The sequence below is a fragment of the Fusarium oxysporum genome, chromosome X, assembly GCF_013085055.1.
Source record: "Fusarium oxysporum Fo47 chromosome X, complete sequence".
NCBI classification, from domain to species: domain Eukaryota; kingdom Fungi; phylum Ascomycota; class Sordariomycetes; order Hypocreales; family Nectriaceae; genus Fusarium; species Fusarium oxysporum.
Window position 1 is genome coordinate 1341567 of NC_072849.1, and position 21046 is coordinate 1362612.

Genomic DNA, 21046 nt, shown 5'->3' on the forward strand with positions numbered 1-21046 from the left:
TAGCCCCTCCTCTCGTTGCCTCATCTGAGATTGTAGTTGAATATCGTGTTTGCGTACTGTACAGTGGAGTATGGTAGTGATTGTGATATTGAGTAAGTCTGTTGCGAACTCAGACTATGGTCTATTATATACTAGATCTAATTATCTATTTTCAATTACGCCGCCGCATAAGCTTGGCCATATGGCTCCAACTTGACTCCTTCAATATCAACGTATCCGTACTTAGACTGATCATCATTATGCGCCATACCCTCACCCCACTTCTGCATGGATTCTTCGAAAATTCGCTTGTGATCCTCGCGACTCAAATCAAGAGGATGCTTATCCTTACCAACCAGTCGGATTCTGAAAGGAAATCAGCCTTATGTTCTTCAACATACATAGTTCTTGTGTAGACTTACTGTGTGCCAGCAGCAACATTGGTGATACCAAAGTTCTGCTCATCGAGCAAAGTGTCGATTGCGCTGTTAGCCTCACCCTTGAGGATCTTGGCAGGCAAGTCAAACTCATTAGTAACGGGTCGTGCCAAGCCAATACCATGAACCGTCTTGAGAGCCTCATTCATAGCCTTGACTGTCCTTAAGCCACCAGTGACGTAAGCCTTGGTCTTGGTAAGCTCAGGGATAATCTTCTCAGCGAATTCCAGGAAGAAAGCCTCTCGCTTCTTCGAACTCTCTCGCCGATGAGAGAAGGCAAGGCTCTGATAAGTTCCTCCAGAAAGCTCAACAAAATCAAAGCCATGCTGTTCGAGTTGCTTGCAAAGGACCTTGCAGTCGTCGGTGGAGAAACCGCCTTCTTGGAACTCGACGCTATTGACCTTGATGGAAAGGCTGAATGACTTATCGGGGACACGGGCACGGATGGCATCGGCAATCTCGAAGATGATGCGAGATCGGTTCTCAATGGAACCACCGTACTTGTCTGTTCTCTTGTTTGTCGTAGGTGAAAGGAATTGGGCCAAGAGATAGCCACTTCTCTCTGTTAATATCGTATCCAGAGCACTGAGACTTGGTCTACTTACTGTGCACCATGCAATTGGATACCGTCATAACCGGCCTTGTAAAGGAACTCAGCAGCATGAGCAAAGCCCTCAATAACATTCTTGAAGTCTTGCTCATCCATGGGCTTGGGCTTGGCAAAGTGCATGCCCATCACCTCACCCTCCAGTTGCACATCACTAGGAGAAATGGGGTTCTTTTGAATGTTATCGGCGACCTGGCGTCCAGGATGGCTGACCTGTGCAACAATCAAGCTTCCATGCTTCTTGCTAACAGTTGCCAATTCCTTGAACGCTTCAAACCGCTCACCGGACGCAGGTGCATCTCGGGGCACGATCGGGTTTCCAGCAGCCTCGAGCTGGTCATACTCGATCATAACATTTCCAGTCAGGATAACACCGAAATCTCCCTCGCCCCATCGTCGGTAGACGTTGATAAGTTCTGGTGTAGGAACGCCTCGCTTCTCAAGGACTTTGGGATCCCAGGTTGAGAGTCGTTCTGTCATTGCAGCCTTCATAAATCGGTTCTTGGCGGTTTTACCGCTGAACTCGAATTTGAGAGGCTGGCCCAAAGGGCTTGCGTCTGCAGGTTCAGTAGAGAATCGTCTTGGTGCCATTTTCAAATAATATTATTTTATAACTTGATGTTCTATTCACTACAGTATAGATGCCGAGACATTTGCACGTTTATAAACAATTGCGAATATTAGAAATCGGATATTTGTGATGTCATGACTTGTATGGTTATTGTTCCATCATTGCCACGAACTTCGGTCCAAAGACCCAGTCTATGCCGTCATGTTCCACTTTCAGACCACAATTTCGGTTTAGTTCACGGCGACGGTGCTTGGAATAGAAACTCTTTACCGAGGTATGGCTTCGATATAACGTTAACACCATCTCATGGAAGGGCGCTAGAAGGTTCTTGGATTTCTGCCGAAGTTTCAAGACCGACGGGAAACTACATTTCTGTGACGATCGCGCGATTCATGAGTAAGGCATGATTATTTGATTGATTGGGGGCAGATTATTCAGCATGGGTAATTGGACAACTGCGAAGTCTATGACGCGTGTTTGACAATTGGGACAGGCACCGACAGCCTACCCTGAAGACAGTGACTACACAATGGCTCGCGTTTGGTCAACGCCATAAAGCTTTGGCTGTAAATTTGATGGCGGAAAAGAAATAAAGTCAGGATAGCAGGAACAGTGATGCAATCCTAGCCCGCTACTTGCGCCATTGTAGGGGCCCCATCGATCAGGACATTATCCTTGACCTCATGCCATAGAGTTTTGAGAGCACTCTCGAAATTCTCCTCTGCATACCGTTCAGCATCAAATTGGTGAATCCAATCCTCGCGCGGGAATCCGATGCTGCTAGGATTGTCCTTGACTTTACCCCAATCCGTCTTGTGCCAAAGATCTCTGGTTGACTCTCCTGTCTTCTGAACCGCTTTCACGCGCTCATATCTATCACTGTGTTAGTTTTGCGGAAGAAATGTTCAAATGGCAGGCTGGATCTCTCCTACCTCAGACTCTGATGAGCCTTAAGTGCACCAGGGATGTTACTCTTCCCCGCGCGCTTCAAGCAGACAGCAACAGTAACGCCATCTTCCATAGCTTGAGTTGCGCCTTGAGCACTCGTCGGTAAGAAAGGATGAGCAGCATCACCAAGAAGTGCTATTCGCCCTTTGTTGCTGATCCAAGTCGGTAACGGATCGCGATAGACCAGTTTCCAATCAACTACTGACGGCGTTTTTTCCACAATCGCTCGGCATGTAGGATCCCAATCCTTCAGGAGCTCTAGCACTTCTTCTATCTTACCAGGGAACGACCATGACTCATCGATATCGTGGTCATCTTTATGGGTCAGTACCCAGCAGCAGTCCTTACCCCCTTTCAAGGTCGAGAACAAGAAGTGCACATCTTGTCCGATCCAGCCGTTAAAGGTATCGCCGTTCTCGCAGAACTCTTTTGTGCAGGGGTCTTGTATCATGTCTTTGTTCGAGAACCTAATGCCTGTTAGTATATGATTACCCGTCACCATACAAGATCCTGATCTCACCATGCTCTCCAAACAGCGTATCCACTGCTCTTGGGCTTGTCGACATATCCTAGAACAAGCTCCCTTGCCTTTGACCTCACCCCATCAGCACCTATCACCACATCGCCAGTAATCTGGAACAAAAGTCAGTGAAAGGTCTGCATTGAGAAATGTGTAAAATACCTTTTCTCCAGTCTTCAGTATGATACCAGCTTGTGTATTGTCCTCAAAATACTCAGACACTCGTTGGCCGAGATGAATTGGAATGCACAGCTCATCACGTGCATAATTGAAGATAATCTCATGCAGCTCGCCTCTATGACCGTTCAATACTGGGGCTTCAGGGTTAGGAGGGGGTCGTTTTTGATGATATACGACCTCTCCTGTGTCCCATTTGTGAATTCTGAAGCCATATTCTTGTATGTCGATGCATAACGGGCGTAGACGGGCTACAATCTCTCCATCAGACCAGCGATTAAAGATCCTGCCGGCATTGCCACCAAATGATATGATGTCTCCGAGAACTTTGAGCTCAGGAAAGGACTCATAGATCTCAACGTCATGACCCTGCCGATGGCATTCAATAGCGGCAGTCAAACCGCCAAAGCCGGCCCCAACGATGATGACCTTGATACCGGATTTGTGAGCCGCCATGATTTGATAAGACTGAACAGGTGGTACTGGCACTTTCAAAACTTTTCATCTGGGGTTTAATGCAACATGTCACTTATGTGACCATGTGGTTAGCGGAAAACATCACCCTGGGAAGCCGAGGTAGCTGTCCCCGTCTTGTTCCCCGCCCTTGTTGGTCTGCAACCAGGATCCTTCTGCAGCCAAGAGTTGGTTGATTATGCTAGTGCAACAAACTCGCTAACAAGCTCCACGGTACTTGGATAATAGTTCTGACTCTGTCATCAATTTGGTTCACTTGCTACTGATTACGCTCAATTCATAGCATGCTTCCATTCTAGACACGGAACAGCCAAATCTGATGCTCGAATTACAGGGCCGTAAATGTCAAATGTTTCACCCGATGGCGAGAACAAACTGCTATCGCCTCTCTATTCGGATATCATGCAACGCGCTTGACCTCCGTGGGATATCTATACGCTAGCAGCCAGGTTCGTGGTCCTATTGGCAGAGAACTATGCAAAGCAACACACGTCCTGCAGGCTGCGAATGAGCTTCAGAACGTGACTGACATGTCATCTCTTTGTCAGGCAATGTTGTGACAATCAGTGGCAGTCTGAATGATGAGGGGGAAAATGTTACCCTGGTCCCGGCATTTGGCTCGGGAATTAGCAGCGCAGCCAGTCGCGATGGCTCTCAACTTAAGCTGAAAACTCATGCAAGACGAGACTAAAACTTCAGCATGACTCTCAGATTGCGGGGGAGGTACTTGGCAATTCCATCAGGCTTCACATCTTGTTGGATAAAGTTGATGCAAGGGTAGCTCTAGTACATAACTTTGTAGCTTTGGGTTTAGTTTGACAACTCTTCCCATCGGATGCATACCGCCGAACTCAGTACGATAGGGCAACTCTCCGGAAGAAACACCCCGATTACCCAAAGAGACAACACTCTTTCCGCACTTTCAGGCTGACGACCGGGTGCAACTCTGACTTGATCTGCAACTCTAAGTGGAACCTATTATGCACCCCGCACTTCGGTTGAGCGCCAATCGAAATAGTTAGTGATAAGAGGTTTCAATGTTTTTGTCTGAAGGAACAACCGTGAGGTCATTGGCCAAGTCCCTCCAGTTGAGCTCCAGTATGAAAGGAAACGGTAGCCGCAGAAAGACGATGTCCAGCGCAGTTGACTGCTCGATTCATCTGATCGTCCTCACTCCATCTGGCCCTTGATTATGGCAGACCCATCGCAGGATACTGTTCGTGCCCACTGGCGGTGTTTCTTAGCATGCGGAATCATCGTATTGTCTCCTTTCCAGTATGGCCTTGACTTTGGATTGATCGGTGGACTACAAGCCATGCCTGGCTTTCTCAAGGTAGGCGCCTGCATTCCCTGACGTCCAACAAGCACTCGAGCATTGTGTTGACTACTGCTCTTGATCAGATCTATGGCTACCGAGACCCCGAAGTCGCAATCGGGTGGAACATCGACACCACTCGACAGCAGCTTATTTCGTCCCTGATGACTATGGGCGCCTTCATAAGCTCCAGTCTCGCAGGGTTCGTTGCGGCAAAACTTGGAAGGAAAATGTGTCTTCGGATGGCTTGCGTTCTCTGCGCAGTATCGAACATCATCATGATGACCACGACACATATTGGGCCGCTGTATGTTGGTCGGCTTCTTATCGGGTTGGCCAACGGCTACTTCATGACCTTCTCCCAACTATACATCCAAGAGAGTAGTCCGGCAAAGTATCGTGGTTTGTTCTTGACCGTGTTTCATCTGTGCACAACCTTTGTCAGTACTCCTATCTGACAGTATGAAGAGTATATCGATACTGACTCGTGGTTCATAGGGCACACTCATCGGTACCATAATCGACTGGGCAACAGCGAAACGCCCTGATCGCTCTGCATATCTTATCCCTCTCGGAATGATATACGTAGTTCCAGCTATCATATTCGCTGGTTTGCCTTTCATTCCAGAGTCACCAAGATGGCTTGTTCTTCAAGGACGCTACGAAGATGGTCTCAAGTCGCTCAAGTGGCTCAGGCCAGAGGGCGCAGATACCGAGGCGGAGATAGCAGATATCCGCCAAGCTATTGATAACGAGCGTGCATTGTCCAAGGGTGTCGGTATCCTGGATATGTTCAATAACCCAATCGACAGAAGGCGAACCATGATCTCCATATGTGCTGTTTGCCTCCAAGCTGCCACTGGGTCAATGTTCATCATTGGTAACCATCCCCGTTGTCGCCCAAGGGATACGTAACTGACCTTTACGCAGCTTACAAGGCCTACTTCTTCGCCATGGCTAAAGTTCAAGACCCGTTTGCAATGAGCAACGTTCTCAGCATGGCAGGTATGCTTGCTATCATCGCCAATGTTTGTATCGTTGTACGATATGGAAGACGACGAGTACTCCTCCTTTGTGGCCTCATAACCGCTGGATTCTTCCAGTTGATCATCGCAACCGTTTATGATCACAACCCGGGTGCAATCGTTACCGGCAAGGTACTGGTCGCGCTTTCATGCTTCTACATGATGGCTTTCAATGTAAGTGTTTCGATATCTATGCAAAGATTGTGTTATTGACCTTCTCATTCAGGGCATGATTGCTCCATATTCATGGCTCGTTGCTGGCGAAATCCCATCACAACGCCTTCGAAGCTACACCTTCGGCCTTGCTGCAGCAGCAGGATTCCTTGGCGCTTGGCTGATCACGTTCACCGCTCCGTACTTCATTAATCCCGTTGCGTTGAACTGGGGACCAAGATATGGCTACATCTGGTTCCCTTCGTGCATCATTAGCGCTGTTTGGGTGTACTTCTACCTGCCTGAAGTTAAGGGACGAACCTTGGAAGAAATCGACGCTATGGTAAGTAACCCGAAGTCGATCCAGAAACAAGGCAAGATTACTCACCATTCTGTGTAGTTCAACGAGAAGCTGCCAGCCAGGAAGTTCCGAGGTTACAAAGTGCAGGAACCAGGTGTCGGAGAGACTGTTGGAAAGTTAAGCGTTGAGCTCAACGTCGTTGAAACTGAGAGAGTCTAGTAACAACCATGTGGTGGGCTAGTCTGTATTCGTCACAGTAGGTGGTATGCCTCTATTATCTCCTTAACGGGCGAAGAAGCTTTAAGGCTTTCCTCAAGCAGTTTCGAGCTAGTAAGGAAGAAAGTCGACCCTCATATCTTCAATCGTCTCCCAAGTGCGCGTCGAGTCATCGGGGTGTTGAAGCCAAACTCTTTCCAATAGCTCTAGTGTCTTGAACAGATGAGGAGTCTTCATCCATCTTCCAATGTCTACCAGCTCAAGCCTGATCTCATCTCGCGCAGACCCAATAGCATAAAGCCCGGCGGTGAACAAGGGTGAGACTAACAGTACTCTCGGAGAGAGTCCAGACTCACGAGACATTTTATGAGCACACTGAATGATTTGAGTAACGCAGAAGCGGACTTCGGTAGCGAAAGGGGACAAAGACCCCATGCTACAGTATAGGTGTAAGAGTGCCATATAGAGAAACCCAGCGTTGCTGAGTGCGTAGTTTTGGATATCATTTGCTGAGAGAAACGAGAGCAGATCTGATGCGATGATCATATTCTCGGCTTTGTCACGAGAAAGCCTTGCGTGGATCTGATGAACGAGATCCTCCGTTTCAATTTCGAGCTCAGCGGTGCGTACGTGCTTCTTTCCCAAGAGGGCTCCGACCTCTTTGAATAATGCAGGAAGATCAGACATGACGCCACCATAGATGTCGAGAAACGCTCCAGAATCGGTCTGGCCGTGGACAAGAAGCTGACCGCCGAGCAGCCCGGCCGGGCTCAAGGAAGCTAGTGCTTCCGCATTATGGAACCAACTATCCAGGAACCCCGTGTTCACAGGAATGTGAGGCCTGCTCTTCACTTGTTTGCCTGTTTGAGACGTCTGGAGGATAGCACGCGCACCATCAAGATGAATGCGCCATAATGATGTCCCACCATAAATCTGAGCCTGGCATAGTGTTCTCGTGGTAGCCAGCGCCACAGTTTGTGACGTGGTGTCAGCATCTTCCAACAATCTTCGAAGATGGTTGATGCTGGCCCAATGGAGACTGTCGATAAGTCGCTGCGAATTTCCGGGCAGCATACCGATGGCATCGAGATGAACAGAGGCGAACGCCATCACGGCGTAGAGTAAGCTAGGCTCTTGGAGCGACATCGGGACGAGGAATCGGCAGATCTCTGTTTTGGCATAGCTGCTTGGGACGGTAAGTCTCATCGTTTCGGAGAGGTAAAATTGGAATAGATATTTAGCCATGGGCGGAAGAAAGGATATCTGATGTTGCGGTCGTGTAATGGCCGCCTGTAAGGGGTGAAGGGGACCGGTCAGCTTATCTTGTGGGTGAACTCTTGATGAAACCTCCAGAATGCAATCGCTTTTCATGATCAAGGAGGCGTTGGTGGTGGTGACACGTCGATCTAGTGTATCCGGAGTGTTTTCCGGTACATGGCTTTCTGTCGAGTGCTGTAGCCTTGTTTCATGGCTGGCATTTGACCGCGTCGCTGTGGTCCTCCGCGATGCCCCGCGCCTAGGCGACTGGGCATGGGTCGTGCTGTAGACAAAGCCATTGCCTGTCGAGGCGTTGTCTAAACCAGCATAAGTAAGTGCTCACCCGAGTCTCCAGTCTATTAAGCATACCTGTTCTTTTGATATCGTGAAGACACTTTCCGAAAGTGGATTTTGCGAATGCTCTTCCGCCCCAACTCAGCGTAACCTCATACTTGCAGATGCTCCCAGCCTCGACGCATCTATCGCACGAGGGCTTACTCTCGTCACACTTTTGCCGTCGGCGGCGACATCGTACGCACCCTGCTCGGGACCTGGTTTTCTTTGGTAACGATTTGAGAGTTTCTGAAACTAGAGCGATCATTGCTGTGGTCGCGGCCGATTGAGATGAATTGGTGATAGTTTGGCGAGTGACTCCAGCGAGCTGGGCTTGGTGGAAGTCCCCGCAGGGTTACACTAACGCCAGAACGAGATTAGTTCCCCCTGTTTGAATAGCTGCTTGTTCCATCTCCCATGGGAGAACTACTGGGGTTCATTAAGATACTGTGCTGTATGTCGTTTTCTACTTGCAGGTTCTCTAGAGCATCCCACTTCGCCAATGCTCGAATTTGTGTCAACGTAACATCGGCACATGCATCATATGTCAAGAGGTAAGGCAAATCTTAAGCGTTGCTATTGACGGAAGAAAGTTTGTATTTTACAGTGCCTAAGATGCCACCATAGGCATTGCGTCAAAGTTCGACAGCAGTTTTTCTGGCCTTCAACAACCTGCAACCTCAACCCATTCGACAAACTTCAAATTGCACTTCTGGTCTTTCGGTCGAGATGTAAAAATCTGGTCATCCATGCTCATATCAAAAGTCATGCCATCCGCAGGGGCTGTTCTATATCGCGAATAGATGTCACGCAAAAGTGTCTTCATCTCAACTATAGCAAGACTGGACAATGAGTTAGCCAGTATCCTCAACTGGGAGCTCGTATACTCACTGTCTTCCGATGCATGCACGTCCTCCATTAGAGAACACAAAGAATAGTCGGTTTCGCTCAGCTGAGCCTTTCTCCTCTAGCCATCTCTGTGGCTCAAAGCTATCTGGACGGGGGAAAACCCCTTCGTCCATTCGGTGCATCGAGTATGGCTGACAGCTCACGATAGTACCTCCAGGAAGCCAATGGCCATCAACAGTTGCGCCGCCTTCAGGAACGCACCTTGGTAAACTCATGGGGATCGAAGGAAAGACTCTGAGACCTTCTTTGACGACTGCTTCGAGGTACTCAAGTTGATCGGAAGGAACATCAGGGTTGGCTCTAAACTCATCTCGTAGGCGCTCCTGGATGAAGGTATAGCCTGGCTGAGAGATCTGCCACATCAGAAAGCACAGCGCATCCCCAGTGGTTTCAATCCCGGCAAGCATGTGATCCATGCATTCAGACGCGATGTCAAAAGTGCCCATGCCGAACTTTTCTTCCTGCATGCGACTCACCAGTGTAAAGTCAGCGACGCCGCCCTTTTTCACACCATTGAGCACAAGTTCTGTAGCTCGAGGAATACCGCGCGACTTTCCGAATAAGCCCAGCTTGCCTGCAACGCTGCCAAGAGTTGGGTGGTAATAGTTCAAGAGCCTCCCTGTTGTCATTTATGTTAGCGCTGTACCCTCTAAGGTTTTCGATGATACTTACTAACAAGGCTGTTGTCAAATACCGCCTCATGGAGTGTTTTTTCATCTGACGCCTGGAGAATCGAGTCACTGCCATGAGGATGGAACAGATGATGTGTGACGCAGTCGAACGCGTAGCAGTGGAGGAACATCTTCTTGATGTTAGCCAGGAAGCGCAAAAAGGATCAGACTCCCATACGTAAACGTCAAGCTCCTGCTTTGGAGCATCTTTGCAACGAGCGATGAAGTTTTGTGATCTCTCTTGTATACCGTGTAGAGAGGCTTCGCGGTTGACGTTGGTGTTTGCGTAACGGTCGGCGATTACTCGTCGTCTCTGGCTGTGCTGCACGGGATGATTAGCGCTTTCATGGCTGCGGAAGGAGTTTGAGACTTACTGGGCCTTTTTGCAAAGTTGAGAACATTGTCCTTTTCTGTGTTAGTCCGGTGTGCCATAGTGACATTAAGGATCAACTGACCTGAGCCCAAACTGAGAGAAGAGGTTGTAGAAACTTGTCTTGTCAAAGCCACTGCCTTTGGACAGATATATCTCCTTCATCGCGTCGAGTGACGAGAAAACAACCTCATTTGGGGCTACACGGACTGCATTACCGTACTTCTGGTGCATTCGATGGACATATTGCGTTCTTTTGCCACGAAGCTCATGGTATCTCAGTTGCCATGGTGTTAGAAGACCTAGGCGAGGTCCTGGGAGGGAAGCTAAAGGTGAACGCAGACGGACAATTAGAACGCCGATGAAAATGAGCACGGCTGCTCCAGCGAGGTGGGCAAGAGAGAGGATCGCCATTTTCGCTTGTGACGAGGAACAAAGATATGAAGTCTTTAGGAGGGGGAATGTCATATCTATATAGCCATTCCTTCGTCCATCTTGTCCAGCCAAAGTCACAAGAAGTGGAGCGTCTTGATGTGTACTGCTGGAGCTCGTCCAATCAAAGAGGCCATCGGATTGTCTTGACAACGCTTGTACCAAACAGGAATCTCTAAGAGATGGCCGATTGGCCCCCGCAGTTAGTTCACTGTTATCTTGATAACTTCCAGGCATGGAGTAAACATGATCAAATTTCACTCGACTCATCCAATACAAATTCAGGAATTTGGTTTGAGTAAATCTTTGTCTATTCTTCCTTGGGTTCTTTTCGGTCACCTATCTTAAAGACGTGGAAGTAGGGTCAAGCATTGACTTCTCTCTTCTTTCATCAAGCACCTTGCTTTCAAAATTGGGAGAGCTGACGGAAACGGAGATTCTTTCTTATGTTATTCTCTGCTTTGGGCGACTCGGTAGCAATCTGTGGAGAGCATATTGAAAGTAAGAGCAGGCCAGCAAGGGTGACTAAGATGATTAGGTCGTGAAGAAAATAAGCAACGTTACCGCAGACGATGTATCGATTCCAACCTTTCATTTGACTCTGGTGTGCTGATCGAGTAGTTGCAGGTGCCTGGGTTTATTGGTCACCACAGCTGCGGCAGATCATCTGCTAGGTGATGCGTGGTGTTATTCTTCCGGCAACGTCTGTCCATAACATCAATATGCTCTCAACCTCGTATACAGAAAGTGCATCACCATCTCATTTCCTCCAAGCACTCTCGGCAATTTCTCCAGTAAGCAGTGAGCTACATGGCTTGGATGGGTTAGGCTGACGAGCGGCTCAAATCTGACATATGATCGACCAGGACACGAGGTACCATTGCTGACTGCCGCATAGCCATTGGCGCAAGGACATTTTGATTACACCATTGGCGAAGAGGATCGACGTTCATGAAGTCACTGAGCCTCAAAAGTGTGGATTGTGACCAGGGAGACATAACATCGAATACGGGAAAGTGATTCGAGGTACTGTATTGGAAACAAGTGCTGACTATTCTTCGTTGCAGCTTTGAACACTGCCTACGCCGTGTCAAATGGTCCGCAGAATCAACACGAAAGGTTTGGTCCGTATTAAACTGTAGGAAGCTTACCTACCTAAAAATAGTGAAGAGGACACGATGGCTGATGACGCTCAGAGTTACCCAAGTGTATATAAGAAACTCGCCATGCCCAATATTCAATTGCAATCCAACTCAGCCAACACTCTCTTTTACACTACTTCAATACAGTATCTCAATTTCCTATCAACTTTCAATCTCAAATAACCAAGTTCCTCGCTACCATGCACTTCGCCACCATCCTCATCACCGCGGTCGCGACCCTCGCATCTACCGCAACAGCTGCCCCCAAGACTGAAACCTTCGCAACAGCCAGCGTCTACGCCTTCAACCGAGACAAGAACACTCACAAGTTCGTCGACGTTCCTTTCGGCAAGCTCACGCACATTGACTACCAAATCACCGATCTTGAGCTCCGCGGCGTTCAGTTCCTTCTCCCCGACGGCGAAAAGATCGACCCCGACAAGGTGACCTGTCAGATGTACAAGGACAGCCTTGGCACCCAGCCTGGAAGCGCTGCTTTTACGAAGCAGACGCCTGCTCATATCAGTCTATTCAACCCCGTTCAATTTGGATGGGTCTTGTGCTATGTCAACGTTGGTAGTGCCTAAGAGTCTGGAAGCCTCTGAGAGCAGTCAAGGATTATAGCTGGGGATATATACGGTGCTTTGTGTGTTGATCGTACATATTTGGGGAGGGATCTTAGTTTTTATTTTATTCTGTAGCAAAAACGGAACTAATTTACATTAATTCCCTTTCCCACATCCGTCTCTCCCACTTCGAAGCAATGGTTGTCTGTTCCTCTGGTTTGCCAACTCTAATGTATTGGCGCGCCTATAGGATGTTTTCAAATCTGAACATTTAGTCCAGTGTGAATCCAAAATTCATTCCTCTTACATAGACCTGAAGTGCTCAACGGTGTCCGAGAGCAACTGTGGCATCGAGACTACTTCACCAACAAGGATTTTGTACGAGGGCTTGGCGTAGTTAAAAACATGCATGGAGAGCTGCCGAGATACTTTCCAGTACAGTTCAGACAGATTGAGAAACAGATAAATGACATAGTTGGCCAGGGACATACGCGACAATGACGAAGCCCAGTGACTCAAGAGACTTCACGATCATCCTGACAAAATCAGCGTGCATTCCCGAATCCGTGTACCGATCGCTCATCCCAAAACAAAGTTCCGAAAGCTCCAGTCTGACTTTGTTGGCGGACTTTCCGTTGTAAGTTTTCTCTAGTTGTTTCAGGATTGTTCTGGCTTTGGCAAAGTTGAATTGAAGCACTTCAGTCTTTAGAAGATCGGAAGCCTCGTGGCAGAACTTGTGCCGCTTTTCCAGGGCTGCTTTATCTTCCTTGCTTCTACTCTTGCATAGGTCGCACGCACACTTGAAGCCCTAAGTTGAGAGGTGTTTCTGTACTTGCGCGTAGGATTCGAAGGCGCAGGGAGTACGATAGGAGAGAAGCAGCTTCGTCCCGGCGGACATATCCTGCGTAGCTCGGATGATTTGCATGTCGCCGATAAAAGAACGCCGACAGTTGCTGACACAACTGTGGTTGATTCAGGAAGCGAGGAGCCAGATCCCTGAAGTCAGGAACTTAGTGTTGTTGTTGTCGATCTCTAGAGAGTCTCCTGTCTTGCGAAATACCCTGGTTTCGAGGTCATTACTTTTAGTTCTCGGGGCGTTTACTTCGTTGTAGTGAATGGTTCTTTCTACCATGAAGCTACGACCACGTTAGCAGGTATTCCGATGATATGTCGCGATGGAGATGAACTTACGAGTCAACAACAGGACTTCCGCCCCATTCAATGATCTGAAGCTTCTTGTGGTCCCCGTGGAATAGTTCTTGGATCGTATAGATATATTCCGGGTTGTGAAACAGCTTTTGGGTGACTTGTGGCCACAGGTGAACAGAGCCACCAGATGTCAGTTCCTTACTGGACATGTTCAACAAGATTGGATAGGTCTCATGACTCTTTTCATCATCCATGAAATAGTACGAGAACGCCTTTCCGCAGAGTATCAAGTCTCCAGCAGATACGTCTTTGGTAAGGAAGAGCCCCATAACTCGGCCAGGGGCGACGCGGATCTCAACAAGAGAGGAGAAGGTGGCGCAGTCGATCAATGGAGGTGCCTCTTGAGCACCAATGAGCATGTTGGCAACAGCATACGCACCATCATTCTTCTCCTTGAGACTTTTACCGATGTGTAGTTGCAGGCTCCAAGCAGGCACGCTCTTGGGAAACGCTTTTTTAAGAGCCCGAAGCTTCTGTTGGCACTCTTCAAACTTCCCAAGGTGGTAGATCGCGCGAGCTTGAAGAAGCCAGGACTCCTCGGTCGAAGTTGTAAGGCCATCTCCTTCGATAGCGTCTAGCAACGCCTGACGAGGGCGATCGAGTTTGAGATAAATGTCGGAATGGCCGAGAAGTGCTTGCTGCTTCTCATCTGGTGACTCTGCTGTGTTAAGAGTCAAGGTTTATCTTGGTCGTGTCAGAAGTAAGGTTGCGTGAATGAAGATCATGGAGAAACGGACGAGTGTAGTGCGGGCAACCAGTGCTCTTTGCTCGCGAGTCCTTCTCCCTCGGCACCATATTCTGCGCTACTCTTGATCTTTCTGTGGACTCTCCACTGCTCGGGGATTCTCTCGTCGTGGTCTTCTAGCCAGATGATGTCGCTTGGGTGGACGACTTGTAGGGAGTAAGTTCCTTCAGCCGTTTGCTCAAAGAAGGGATCTTTGAGGATTGCTACGGAGTCTTGAGCAGGATGTCTGGCAGTCAACAAGTCTTCCTGGAACTGTTGATGAAGCGCTAATAGAACTGCTGTCCCTTCTTCATCTTCCACGTTGGTCACGACGGCCGTGGCCCGAGCGGGTGCGGTCTTGACCCGAAGCAAGACCTTCTTGCCGCGGTGATGAGTCTTGAGTCTCATGTCAGAGATAGGCATTGGTTCAAGGTCCTCTTGGGGATCACGCATGGCTCGTAGAGATCTGGGATCTGAGTGACGGAGAAGCTAGCCTTCTCTGCTGTGCCGTTGCGTTTAGTACCTTCCTTTCGGAGTGCCTCGACGAGGGCTTCAGGATCCAGATGGTCAGTTACAAGCTAGCCTTTTCTTACTGCTTCTTTGCTCATGGCAGCTTCCAACACTTTTATGAGAGCTACATGACCGTCTTCCGACCCGTCCTCCATGTCTATCTTGCTGGTGGTTTTGGTAGTGGTGATAGCGACGGATTTAAGGTGATTTTGTTGAGTCTTGGGGCTCAGGTGATGCAAAGTCTGCGTTACGAAGATGTCAGTTAAACAAAGACGCACGCCGGGCGGGTGAGTGGGTCAAAGTCGTGTTTGTCTGTGAGTTGTTTTCTTAGAATTATCAAGTTTGCGGTGAGACTACAATGCATCCTCAGTTTGTTTGCTCTTTCCATCTGTTTGCAGCTGCCTACCCCTTGAAAACTGGGTTATAATGGCACCTTACATGAACACCAACTTCAGTCTAGCAATTAAAAGCTCACGGCCATAGGTCGTAACTGTAAATAATACATTGAGTAAAATCTAGATATAATACTAAAAGAAAGGGCAACCTAAAATATAGCTTTTCTCTCCTCATTCAAGAGAGATAAAGAAGGCTTTTAGTAAATTACCAGATATAAATACTAGATTGCCCCTAGGTTTTCATAAACGCAGCACTAATATCACTATTCCTCCTCTTTACTATAGCAGGGAAGGATTGTAGAATAAAAACCAGCTATTCTAGATACTAAGGCAGTGCCAGACTCTAGTAAAAAGCCCTTAACTCAGGTCAGGGCCCGTCGATGCACCCCACCGAAGGATTATCTGACTAGAGTTTTGCAAGGCCTACCTCTAAAGCCATATCAAACGGAAGCTGAAATTGCCGAGAGTGTGCCTTGACCGTAGGGTCACGCTCTTGGGCAGAGTCAGTGCGCCAATCTAGTCCATAGGGCTGAGGATCAAGTCATCATGCAGATTATCCGATTCTATTGTGGTCCTTGCAATACCCTCCCCAGACTTAGTGTATCCATACCTCAGACCTGAGTCTTTTTTATCATTTTCTCATCCTTGCAGAAAGCTCTTTCTGGACCAAAGAGCCAACCATTCACGCACCCAACATGAGTTCAGCTGGTCTGGACGGTCTGCTTTCCAGTGTGTGGACACCATCCCGACACAAAAACAGGAATAACCCTGATCTGACAAGGCAGAATCCCTCAACCAAAAACAGTTCATGTCTGTGTTGGGCTAGCCTTGCACGTAAGGGATACTGAACAACCGAGACACCAGAGCGATAGCGTTAAAACCGCCAGTCTGGACCGGTCTCGTGGCGTTAATAAATAAGGTTAAAAAGTAGCTTCGCTTAAGCCAGAAACTGTCAACAAATCAACAACCCTGTCACACTTGATCACAAGTGTCTAATTCCGTAAGGTGGAATGAATTAGTAGTTGTGGCGGCGCGTTAGACCGCCAGGGCTGAATGTCACTAATCAAAGTTGGTGTTTGGAGCTGAAAATGCATCATGCGCTACTGAGCCAGGGGTCGTCAATTTTAACTGTTTATTTCCCACCAAAATTCCGATCACCGTTCGTCTGTGTTTCTGAGATCAAAACGACTTTCTTAATTACAATCAATAATGAGTCGCTATCAATCCCTCCCGTTTCTTGCCTCGGCACTTTTTCCCAGAGTCCTTGCTGGACCTGGTCAAAATCTCGACGCTATCTGCAAGTCCACTGAAGGGACCTACGGCTGCGAGGAATATTTCAAGATCCCATACGGCTCAGAGCCCATCACAACATGCTTCGACACCAGCCCCTGTGGCGTTCAAATCCTGACCAACAACCGCAACATTTGCGACCTTATCGGAGATGCCATGGGCAACGATGACTTCGTCAGCGGCTACACAGCATACTGCAGAGAGGCGCCCCGAGCTATCAAAGAAGTCAAGACGGAGCGCGCTGTATGGGTAGACGGTAAGCTCAAGGGAGCCAAGTGGATTGCGCTGGCTACTGCGAACAGCGCTGAAGAGGTTTGTCTTCCTTCATCATCGTCTCGTCTGATGCTCAAGCTAGAAATAGGAATTCGCCAACCGAGGCTTCAAGTACGGGAACACCAAGAGCACCGTTCTTTCCAGCCAACTTGCCAATAAGGACGGATGGGTAGTACAGAAAGCAGCAGAGGTATGTTATCACCCATCCTTCGCCTCAACTTGAACAGTTAACTGACCAGGCTACAGATCAACACAAAGAGCTACTTCGATCTTGTCGAGCGCCTCAGCAAATGCGGTGCAGATGGATGCGGCGGAGAGAAGCTCGATTCCGTCATGGAATGGTTTCTTGAGTGGATTCCCAAGGGCACCGAGATCAAGAACGGCCAGATGTCAAAGATGCTCGCCGACTGGGAAAAGACCTTCGCTACACCCTACAAGAACCGAATCATGGCGATTAAGAATGCAGCAACCACTGTCCAAACCCGCGTCAAGACTGTTTCAACCAAGGTCGACTCGATCAAGAAGAGTATTTGTCAGAAGAACGCCTGCTCTGGCAAGACAGCTTCTACATACCTCAACAATGGTCGGTCACTATTCCCGTCTGCGTGAGCTTTCATCGCTAACTATCACAGTGTCTGCCGCTCTCAAAGCCGTCAAGGATCTCAACAACATCATCGCCGCTGCTAGCTCTGCCGACGAGAAGCGCAAGTTCATCTATTACAACTTCCTGGGCAACATTCAGGCCGCCTACAACCTTGATGCACAGTATCTTATCCCTAACAACCTTGCTGATCTTTTGGATGATGGAAGGTTCGACACGCTTCGCGGCATCATGCATGGCTACGGTACTGTCACATCTGAAATCAGCATGTATGCCAACGACATCAAGAGGAACCTTATTCCCCTCATTCTCCTTACCAAGCATGAGTCAAGATCTCGCGATGTATTGAAGAAGATCAACGCTCAGCTTACTCAGAACTGGAAGAACAACGCGGAGCTCTCCAAGACTGCGGCTTCACGCAAGGTTCGTGATGGCTTCATCCAGATCCAGGGTCACCTCAAGAAAGAACTTCAAGGTTCCCTCACTACTCTCATTAATGCGATCGATGCTTTCGACAATGATTTCCTCAAGTTTCCTCTCCGAGGTAACAAGATGGTGGTCGAGTGGGGAGCTGCTCCATATGATCGCTGGTACAACCTTGAGTTCAAGTATCCTTGCAGAAAGGAAGTAACCAAGACATTCACAGAGGCTGGATTCTCAAAGGATCACACTTGGCCTGTCTTCAGCCCCTGTACTTTCACTACCCAAAAGGTTGATATGCCCAAGGGTTGGATTCCATACATCAAGTATCGCTTTGTCAAGCCATGATCGACTGACAATACTTCTCGGTGGCAGTGATATCATGAACTTTACTTAGAGAGCTAGCAGTTAACGGTTATTTTAATGTACAAGCAGACTTCTGGAATATATCACAACTCACACGACAGTCAAACTCATCTTCACATAATTGGGCACAGCAGCACGGTTTCCCCTGGATTGAAGCAGTGAGGTTGTAGAAAGGTGATTCCAGATACCTGGGCTTTATTACCCTTCTATAGGCTCTCCGGTCTAGGTAAATCTTGCGCTAGTACCTCTTTCCGCCGTTCAATATCCTCTCCGGACCAAGATAGGTCATTACTTCGAAGGGTTGGGGAGAGGGGTCGGCCCGTACTCATAGCCTCCACCCACCTCCTCCAGTTGGCAGTCCTCGCAGACAATATCTATGTCTTTAGACCGCTCGGTTGTCTGGCATTGCTTCCCTTCCTGGCTCAACTGGCACGGAGTGAGCTCCACCCTTTTCTCCCACCTAACTCGCGTGGTGCAGTCGGGCTTGGTGCATTTGCCATATGGGATAACCTTGATACACATGTTGAATGATTGGATGATTAAAGTGTTTAGTGAGTGGCTGAAATGTTTGGTGGGGTTTGAAGTGATATGATGCGTGCTGTTTGTGTTGTTCTTGCAGTGTGTAGCTTGTCTTGTTGGGGCTAAAGATTGGGCTGGCGCTCACCTGCACTTATAGCACTCTTTCGCGGCTTTCCTTTCAGCATTCACGTAGTATATCAACACTGATGCTGATGACTAGGTCCCCCTGCTCACAACATCATGCACAGTAATGTGGCTGATTCAAGATCAAGCGGCATATCTGATCAGCTATGCCCGCTCTCATTGATCCTTCATCAGTGTGACTTCTTGTATGGGCCACTGGGTCACGGTAGCTCGAGCTTGATATTGCTGAATAACAATGTTGAAACCTTCAGGGAAGTCTGAGGCACAACTACTACTGTGAACATCATGTCAAGCCGACACATGACGACAATTGCTGGAGCATTTTTTCTGTTGAGTTCAAATGCTTCTTATTTATGAGCTACATAAACTCAAACAGGAGAATCCTTCTTCAAAAGACTGGAGTCGCTCTCCTCCCAAGGATGAACCCTCTCAGCAGCTCGAACCATCTCAACATGCTTAGCGCTTCTTGGTGTAATGCTGTAAGCATACTCAACAGGGTGGCTGATCAGACCGGGTGTACCATCAATCACGACATCAATCTCCTTTCCATTCTCGTCAACAGCCTTGCGCATATCAAACACCGCCAACAATCGAGCAACAGTCATGAAGATACTATCCTCAGCCAGGTATCGACCAGGGCAGATTCTTCGACCATAACCGAAAGCGAAGTCACTGGGGTCAGGCTCATCTCGAGGCGCGATGAAGCGCTCAGGGTCGAAGGCATCAGGGTTGACGTAGATTTCGGGGTCGTGTAGAATCCACCATGTTGAGGGGATGAGGTATGTGCCCTTGGGAATGCGGTATCCTCGGTACTCAATCTCTTCCTCAGTAACATGGGTTGTAGTGGTAGGAACGACAGGCATCCATCGAAGAGCCTCCTTGCACAGGGCGTTGATGTAAGGCATGCGGTCCTGGTCCTCAAAGGTCGGCAGTCTCTCGCCTCCAGTGACGCTATCGATCTCAGCCTGAGCCTTCTTCTGAACCTCGGGGAAAGCAATCATAGCAAGTACGAAGCTGCTGATAGTCGAAACGGTAGTGTCAGCACCGCCACCGTACATGATAGTCGCAGTAGCTTTGACAGCTTCAATATCCTCCTTGGTAGGCTCGCCAGTACCATTGTCGTTCTTGAATGACTTGCTACTCATGAGTTGGGAAACATAAGACGGTCGGTTTGTTCCGCTAGCCATCTGATCCATGACAAAGTTGTAAGGGGTGTTCAATGCTTGATCGGTGGTGTTGCGCCACTCTCTGGCAGTCTTCTTGAAAGAAGTTCCGGGGAACCAATCTGGGAGGCGGGCGAGGCTGGGGACGATGTCGACAGCCCAGGACAGGGGGACAAAGGCGTCGGAGAAGTTGATCATCATCTTCTCGATCAGGTTGACGAGAGGGTCGACTTTCTTGGGCTCGATGTTGTATCCGTAAATGATTCGCAAGATGATAGCGCTGGCTTCACTGTTGTGAAGGTGGTTAGCCGATGCTTCCCCGGGACTGTCTCTCTGCACTGTTATTGGTCTAACTTACGTCTTGATGTGCTTCTGGAACTCCTCGGGTCTCTCAATCGTCCTCACAAGGAACCGAAGTGACTCCAGGTCCTGAGTGTCGCGAAATTCGGAGCAGATCAACTTGGTGCCCATCTGCTGGTGCACCAGCTTACGGAAATATCGAAACTTGTTTCCATAGGGAATAACGGGAAGGAATACGCTGTAACCGCACAGCTCACTCGCAAAGGGTGACCAAGGTCGAGACGATGTCTTTGTCGACCTCTTCTCCAGTAAGTCATGAAGAGCCTCTCGGTCATTCAGGACAACGAGGGGAGTTCCGAGGACATTGATAGAGCTGATAGGTCCATACAGATCCTTGAACTTGGCCCAGTGCTTATACTCAGCCGTTCCAGCCGGCGGGAGATCAAAGACGTTACCGACAATGGGAAGAGGCTTGGGACCAGGAGGGAGGTCAAGTCCAGTCTTCTTCTTAGGGAAGAGAACATAATACACGATAAGTGCAGCTAGAACCACAGCTGGAAGCAAGAGGAGGCCCATGATGGCAGATACAGCGGCTAGAAACAGTGCGATCCAGCGAGAAGAGAGGGGATGAGGGGAAGCTCTATATACGAAAGATATGCACAGCAAAACACCAGGCCCCAAAGAGCATCCTCACATGCTGCGTAAGCTTCTGCAGTGAAACATTTGTTG

At 48.6% G+C, this 21046-nt stretch overlaps 9 protein-coding genes across 9 annotated transcripts; 3 read left to right on the top strand and 6 right to left on the bottom strand.

The window, feature by feature from the left end:
* Nucleotides 1-152: 152 nt before the first annotated feature.
* FOBCDRAFT_323651 (uncharacterized protein) lies at nucleotides 153-1614 on the bottom strand (the record flags this gene model as incomplete). The annotated part of the gene is made up of 3 exons (XM_031191401.3): nucleotides 153-345; nucleotides 402-971; nucleotides 1022-1614. 3 exons carry the CDS (start codon nucleotides 1612-1614, stop codon nucleotides 156-158), a joined length of 1353 nt encoding a protein of 450 aa, XP_031032632.2.
* A 603-nt stretch (nucleotides 1615-2217) lies between these two features.
* FOBCDRAFT_323652 (uncharacterized protein) lies at nucleotides 2218-3695 on the bottom strand (the record flags this gene model as incomplete). Its single annotated transcript, XM_031191402.2, has 4 exons — nucleotides 2218-2467; nucleotides 2527-3009; nucleotides 3063-3175; nucleotides 3225-3695. The coding sequence occupies 4 exons, from the start codon at nucleotides 3693-3695 to the stop codon at nucleotides 2218-2220; spliced, it is 1317 nt and encodes a 438-aa protein (XP_031032633.2).
* A 1210-nt stretch (nucleotides 3696-4905) lies between these two features.
* FOBCDRAFT_190950 (general substrate transporter) lies at nucleotides 4906-6898 on the top strand (the record flags this gene model as incomplete). Its single annotated transcript, XM_054707143.2, has 6 exons — nucleotides 4906-5046; nucleotides 5115-5468; nucleotides 5527-5908; nucleotides 5959-6227; nucleotides 6280-6549; nucleotides 6607-6898. The coding sequence occupies 6 exons, from the start codon at nucleotides 4906-4908 to the stop codon at nucleotides 6724-6726; spliced, it is 1536 nt and encodes a 511-aa protein (XP_054563118.1). The 3' UTR covers nucleotides 6727-6898.
* On the bottom strand, nucleotides 6893-8581 carry FOBCDRAFT_207409 (fungal-specific transcription factor domain-containing protein; the record flags this gene model as incomplete). The annotated part of the gene is made up of 3 exons (XM_059609196.1): nucleotides 6893-6936; nucleotides 7080-8297; nucleotides 8350-8581. 3 exons carry the CDS (start codon nucleotides 8579-8581, stop codon nucleotides 6893-6895), a joined length of 1494 nt encoding a protein of 497 aa, XP_059467949.1.
* A 619-nt stretch (nucleotides 8582-9200) lies between these two features.
* Nucleotides 9201-10677, bottom strand: FOBCDRAFT_244356 (cytochrome P450; the record flags this gene model as incomplete). The annotated part of the gene is made up of 4 exons (XM_059610602.1): nucleotides 9201-9841; nucleotides 9895-10024; nucleotides 10072-10210; nucleotides 10349-10677. The coding sequence occupies 4 exons, from the start codon at nucleotides 10675-10677 to the stop codon at nucleotides 9201-9203; spliced, it is 1239 nt and encodes a 412-aa protein (XP_059467950.1).
* Nucleotides 10678-12037: 1360 nt separating this feature from the next.
* FOBCDRAFT_280322 (uncharacterized protein) lies at nucleotides 12038-12424 on the top strand (the record flags this gene model as incomplete). Its single annotated transcript, XM_031191407.2, has 1 exon — nucleotides 12038-12424. One exon carries the CDS (start codon nucleotides 12038-12040, stop codon nucleotides 12422-12424), a length of 387 nt encoding a protein of 128 aa, XP_031032638.2.
* Nucleotides 12425-12845: 421 nt separating this feature from the next.
* FOBCDRAFT_207412 (uncharacterized protein) lies at nucleotides 12846-14789 on the bottom strand (the record flags this gene model as incomplete). Its single annotated transcript, XM_059609197.1, has 4 exons — nucleotides 12846-13211; nucleotides 13464-13539; nucleotides 13595-14270; nucleotides 14405-14789. 4 exons carry the CDS (start codon nucleotides 14787-14789, stop codon nucleotides 12846-12848), a joined length of 1503 nt encoding a protein of 500 aa, XP_059467951.1.
* Nucleotides 14790-16419: 1630 nt separating this feature from the next.
* Nucleotides 16420-18366, top strand: FOBCDRAFT_264811 (uncharacterized protein). Its single transcript, XM_031191409.3, has 4 exons — nucleotides 16420-16843; nucleotides 16893-16994; nucleotides 17051-17387; nucleotides 17437-18366. The coding sequence occupies exons 1-4, from the start codon at nucleotides 16451-16453 to the stop codon at nucleotides 18171-18173; spliced, it is 1569 nt and encodes a 522-aa protein (XP_031032640.2). The 5' UTR covers nucleotides 16420-16450; the 3' UTR covers nucleotides 18174-18366.
* An 856-nt stretch (nucleotides 18367-19222) lies between these two features.
* FOBCDRAFT_323655 (cytochrome P450) lies at nucleotides 19223-20893 on the bottom strand (the record flags this gene model as incomplete). Its single annotated transcript, XM_031191411.2, has 2 exons — nucleotides 19223-20306; nucleotides 20376-20893. The coding sequence occupies 2 exons, from the start codon at nucleotides 20891-20893 to the stop codon at nucleotides 19223-19225; spliced, it is 1602 nt and encodes a 533-aa protein (XP_031032642.2).
* Between the last annotated feature and the right edge of the window lie 153 nt (nucleotides 20894-21046).

Coding starts and splice junctions, on each gene's coding strand:
- FOBCDRAFT_264811 (XM_031191409.3), top strand. CDS start 16,451: ATGAGTCGCTATCAATCCCTCCCGTTTCTTGCCTCGGCACTTTTTCCC. Junction 16,844..16,892: donor CTGCGAACAGCGCTGAAGAG/GTTTGTCTTCCT, acceptor AGCTAGAAATAG/GAATTCGCCAACCGAGGCTT. Junction 17,388..17,436: donor TTCTACATACCTCAACAATG/GTCGGTCACTAT, acceptor TAACTATCACAG/TGTCTGCCGCTCTCAAAGCC.